This window comes from Elaeis guineensis, chromosome 12 (genome assembly GCF_000442705.2).
Source record: "Elaeis guineensis isolate ETL-2024a chromosome 12, EG11, whole genome shotgun sequence".
In the NCBI taxonomy this organism is placed as follows: Eukaryota; Viridiplantae; Streptophyta; class Magnoliopsida; order Arecales; family Arecaceae; genus Elaeis; species Elaeis guineensis.
The window spans coordinates 94,309,525-94,315,268 of record NC_026004.2 but is presented as its reverse complement, the minus strand read 5'-3'; the positions used below and the strand labels follow the sequence as shown (position 1 = coordinate 94,315,268).

The 5,744-nt window shown below is 41.0% G+C and overlaps 1 protein-coding gene across 1 annotated transcript; it reads left to right on the top strand.

Moving 5' to 3' along the window:
• The first annotated feature begins 258 nt into the window (after nt 1-258).
• On the top strand, nt 259-2,217 carry LOC105032548 (ricin-like). The gene has a single exon (XM_010907013.2). It carries the CDS (start codon nt 259-261, stop codon nt 1,951-1,953), a length of 1,695 nt encoding a protein of 564 aa, XP_010905315.1. The 3' UTR covers nt 1,954-2,217.
• Nucleotides 2,218-5,744: the final 3,527 nt, after the last annotated feature.

Below are 5,744 nucleotides of genomic sequence, written 5' to 3'. Positions count from 1 at the left end.
TTGTCTCTTTAAAAAAGAAAAAAGAACATTGAAAATCCCCCCCCCCCCTCCCCAAAAGAAGAAAACCTTTTTGTTTGAATTTTCCTTTCATGGAACATAATATTAGGGTCTTAATTATCATCGAGAATTTTCAATCAAAATATTTTTATCTTTTTGCTAGTTCGGTTGATTGATTATTAGTAAGCTGGATTTGAGCATCTTCATCTATTTTGACGGGTGAAAGTCGAAAATTCTCTGCAGTTGCTAATGAAAGGAAATATGGAAGTGCGGAAAGCGGTGGCAACATGGGTTTGGTGGACTGCCATAGTTGGAGCAGCTTGGGTATGCGTGTCAACGGTGGAAGATAAATACACACTCCGCTACAACACGGTGAGTCTCACCACCGTAAATGCCACCAGGGAAAGCTACACGCAGTTTATGGAAGCTCTGAGAGCTCAATTGGCAAGTGGATATGAGAGTCATGCAATACCAGTGTTACGCGATCCATCCACAGTGCCCGATTCCCAGCGGTTTGTTTACGTGGAACTCTCAAATTGGGCATCGGAATCTGTCACATTAGCAGTAGATGTCACCACTGCATATGTGGTGGGTTATCGGACGGGAGATTGGGCCTTCTTCTTCTCGGATGCTATTTGGGCTAGATCTACTGATGTTTTCCCAGGCCTGCAGCGAGGCACGCTTGCATTCGGTAGTAGCTATACCGAACTTCAAAGATCTGCAGGCCGAAACAGAGAGGACATCGACCTGGGGATCGGGGCACTAGACGAAGCCATCTCATCGGTTGGTAGGACCGGCGACGTTCCGATGAGCACCCTGGCTCGTTCCCTTATAGTTTGCATCCAGATGGTTTCAGAGGGAGCGCGATTTAAATATATCGAGCAACGGGTGCGCCAAAGCATTGCAAGCGGCGGAGCCTTTCGCCCCGATGCTAGCATGCTCAGCCTCGAGAATAACTGGGGAGCCCTCTCCACTGCAATCCAGGAATCCAATCAAGGAGTTTTTTCCGGCCCAGTTCAATTACAAAGACCTGACTATAGCACGTTCAATGTGGACAGTGTGACGTTAAGCATAATTAAAAACCTGGCATTCATAGTGTTCGCATGCAAGAACCAAGCATCTCAGTTTTCTCCGCTTATTATAAGGTCTGTCGTCGCCGAGGATGACGATACTTGTGCACATCCAGAGCCCACGATACGCATCAGCGGTCGAAATGGTCTATGCGTCGATGTGAGGGATGGACTATACAACGACGGAAACCCGATACAGTTGTCGCCGTGTAAATCTAATATGGACGCGAATCAATTGTGGACTTTGAAAAGGGATGGGACAATTCAATCTAACGGCAAGTGCTTGACCACCTATGGTTATAAGGCAGGAAGCTATGTGATGATCTATGATTGCACCACTGCCGAGACTGCTGCCACCCTTTGGGAAGTATGGGACAATGGAACCATCATAAATCCTCGGTCAGCACTAGTCTTGACCGCACCGTCGGGGGATAGTGGCACGACACTCACCGTGGAGACCAACATCTATGCTTCCCGTCAAGGCTGGCTCGCCAGCAATAATACACTACCTTTCGTGACATCCATTATTTCGTTTATGGATCTCTGTATGGAAACGGACACAACCAACGTGTGGTTAGCGAATTGTACGACTGACAAGATAGAACAAAAATGGGCTATCTATGCAGATGGTTCTGTACGGTCTCAGCAGAACCAAGAAGAAGCCTGCCTCACCAGTAATGGTCATTCCGAAGGTGCGATTATCACCATTGCCGATTGTAAAAACGGGTGGGCTAGCCAACGCTGGTCGTTTACAACCGAAGGCACCATTTTGAATTTGTACAACGGATACGTGATCGACGTGAAAGAATCCAATCCAAGTCTTCGGCAAATAATCCTGTGGTCGTTCACTGGGAATCCTAGCCAGAAGTGGCTTCCAATGCCTTGATTACTCCTGCTCTCTGGCGGTGTGGTGTGTCTAGCTTATTAGTAGCTCAAATAAAGGACATCAAATTATTGTTGTCCGGCAATGGGTGAGGTTAGCGAGCCCTTGGTAGTTTGTGTGGTGGCCCGACTTGGTTGTTTGAACTTTGAAGTCGTTTGAGGAGTCCTAGACGTGGAGATTGCTTGCAATTTCCTTTTCCTTAGGTTTGTTTTCTCTCTCTTAATATGTGTGGTTGTGGAGTTTGATATGTTAAGTAATATGTGTGATTGTGGAGTTTGGTATGTTAAGTGGAGTTTGTTATTCCCTATGCTGTATCTAAATGGGGATAAATTGCATCCGTTGTTACTGAAGTTGTCACTAAATTTCACTTTAAGGGTGCAAAGTGAGCTCTGATGAATATTTTATGCACAACAATTCTACAAGATCATGATTGAACCTAACTCCGTTTCTGCTTAAGGAAGCTTGCATGTTCACATTTTTTTTTTGTGTAGTAGCATAGGGAGAGGTCAGGATACTTCATCCATCGGATAATCTACTATGCATAGAAAAAGATCGAGAAAAAAACTTTAGAAATAATAATAATTTAAGAATTCCAGTAATCTTCTCAGCCAGCACATAAAAAGATAAACTCAATCATAATATTGATAACCACAATCCTCTCGATCTTCCAAACTCCAGTGAGGGAGAACTTGCAAGAATCAATGTTGTTTTATAAAACCGATCCAATTCCCAAGAAAATTCTTGATCTAAACTTGGTATGCAATGATATTGCCAAAGAGTAAATGTGCAATAAGTTGGATGAAGTGTCTACAGTGGTGGGGGCACTTTTGGGTAATCTCGACAAAGATTGAACATCTCAATGACAAGATTTTAGGTCAATAAGTAATAGAAATGGTAGTGGTTTTTGACAAGATCAGGTTTCAAATTGTGTGGTGGTTAAAAGCAAATAACCAGCTCGGGGTTCACTCTTTTGAAGACTGCCTTAGATGTTTTGATCTTGTGAGAAATGTTCTGATGTGATGTATTTTATGTTGCAGATACTGTCGGTGCCATTGTTGTACTGCTGTTCATTTTTCATACATTAGGTTAGCTAGGTGTTGCCGGCTGATAAGGTGTAATCAGCTTGTGTTTTAATAAAATTCTTTATTTTTTCCAATCAAAAAAAAAAAATGAAACAGAGGAAGAAATGGGCATGGGATTGTGCATGATGCATAAGTAAGATCATAATGTTTCAAACGCTCCCACTTTTGAATCATCTCTTCAATATAACCCTGTAAGCCACTGGATCTCTATCATTTAGAGCCTTAACCTAAATCTGCACCAAGAGAGATATGCCCCTAGCTCATACTATTAGATATATGTCCTATAAGCCCATTCAATAGACATCTTATAATAACTCTAAGATATAATTTTATACTTAAAATATTGATTTGATTAATAAAAGATAAGTTTTATTTTCATTCAAATCTAATGTGTCCTTAAATTATCCATAGAATTAATATTTACAGTACATATTTTCAAAATATTAAGAATTAGAGGCATGTATAATTAATTTCTAAATGCTCTTCATCATAGTATCATCATGAGGATGATGATTAATCTGGATAGATCGACGCATAAATCACTTTCTTCAGGATAGATGAGTTTCTATTCTATAGTATAGAGACATTGAGCGACGAATGCGGATAGTTATTAGAGAACAACCAGTATTGAGCGTGACCATCGAGAGATCATGTGGATTTTCATTCGATCGCCGGTGGTCGTCTCAATGCTGTAGTAGTGTGAATGATCCTTTGATCTGCGATGGTATGGTTGCTCATAGTGAAGCTGCTAGAGTTTGACTGACACATAAACATGACTTCGATGAGCTCTCGTAGTGGATGTTGGCAATAGTTGGTCTACTATAATAGTAGGATGCATATCTAGATAGAATTTATCGATCTTGATAGAGAAGAGAAGTCTTATGAAATCTGAGAGGCTAAATCCGAGAGCTTGTGGCCACAGCAGTATGATTGATAGAAAAAAGTTTTGATAATAACCATAATTGGATTCGAGCTAATCGAATCTATCATATGACTGATGATGAGGTTTGATGATTTATCTATGACCTACCAGCTAGTCGGGACTCATGTTAGAGAGAGTGAATTATACATTAACTATATATTGAGGTTCTATTTCAGTTCTACTAAATTATCACTACATATTGCTAGGTATCGCTGATGGATTGTGAGAGGTCTTTAGGATTGTTTAGGATCGATGATCCTTGTTGAGTTAGAGTGAAATTATTTCGATTCATTGAAAAAAATTTCAATGATACTATGATAGAGATCGTAGTATATCTCATTACTAGATAGAATTGAATCTATGAGATCATACAACAAAAAAATTAGATCTGGGTTAAGCAATTGAGCTTATGAAATCTCAATTGGATTGAGAAAAGTCCTATTGGGTTCAGGATAATCTTGCTAGCACAAGATTGAACCAAATTTTCTCTTGCTACTTGAATTTTTTATTTAATAAGATTAATTTAAATTAATTATCTACTAATAATGTAAATAAATTAGATTCATTGGACTCTAATTGTTGGAGGCCTAGGATTTTGGATCATATGCATTAGGGGTTCAAACTCCTGGTCAATTCCTTGATTGTATTTCATGGGGTGCTACTTGATTTGATTAAGTTGGGTGTGCTCACTTGGAGATGGTGTGTTGGACTAAGGTAGGGTGCCACCTATCCTTTGATTGGTGTGTGGAAGAATGCCCTAGAGAGTGCCAACCTTTAGATCTCCTATGCATGGTCAAAGTAGTAGGACTATAAGGAGTCCTAATGTGATTAAGACTTATATAAAGGGGCTGATTTGATTTGTATTAGGAGTTCAATGGCTCCTCTATTTAAAGGACCCTTCCCTAAAGGTCTAAGCATCAGAAAATCAGTAAGCCCCATGCCTCCTATTAGCTCCCCATGCCCTCCTCTCTTCTCTCTCTTTGTTCTAATGCCCAAGCTTGTTGGGCGTCCTCCATCTTCTAATACCCAAGGCTGTTAGGTGGCATCTCTTGGCTCCTATTTTCACATTTTGGTTGCTGCATAACCAAGAAAAGAAGAGCAAAAAATAGAAGAGAAGAAAAAGATCAAGAAAAATATCAAAGAGTTGATCGTAATTCAGACTTCATTCAGATTTGTAGGATGATCATTTTTGAAGAAGAAAGATCAACATCATAGAAGATTGTTCTAGACTGATCGTGAGTAAATATCTATAGAGATTAGATACTATTGGTGCAGAATTCCGCCGACGTCAGAGAAACTGGAGTCGAGGGGGTCGTATCTGCCGTCGGAACCTGCAAGGAAAGTCTAAACCAGAGTTAGGGTTGCTCCGGCAAGATCCTCCGATGCTCAAGTCAGTACTCTACCTCAATAGAAATGGAGTGCTCGAATGAAAATTTTAGCAGGATTTCGAGATAAAGTTTAGAGCTTAGAGAAGAATGTATCTGGGGTCCCTTTTTATAGATGGAGAGTGCAACTGATTGACAGCAACGTCTGTAACCACCTGGTAGTGGGCCGTTCGGAGCCACACGGAGTTTGTTACAGAGGGTAGTGACGTCAGGGGGCCGTTTAGGGCCACGTGGAGTTTGTTACAGAGAGTGAAGTGGTGTCCATTGTCGTGACTTGCCAGAGAGTAGTGGGGTCGAGTGAAACCCGTTACAAAGAGTGGAGCAGGATAGTGGCTATTATCGTGACTTGCCAGAGAGTTCGGACCTATTGGCTGAAGCTCGGCTGGGACGTCTGATGGAGCAGAA

What these genes read in the sequence shown, in the direction of transcription:
- LOC105032548 (XM_010907013.2), top strand. Translation starts at nt 259, where the DNA reads ATGGAAGTGCGGAAAGCGGTGGCAACATGGGTTTGGTGGACTGCCATA.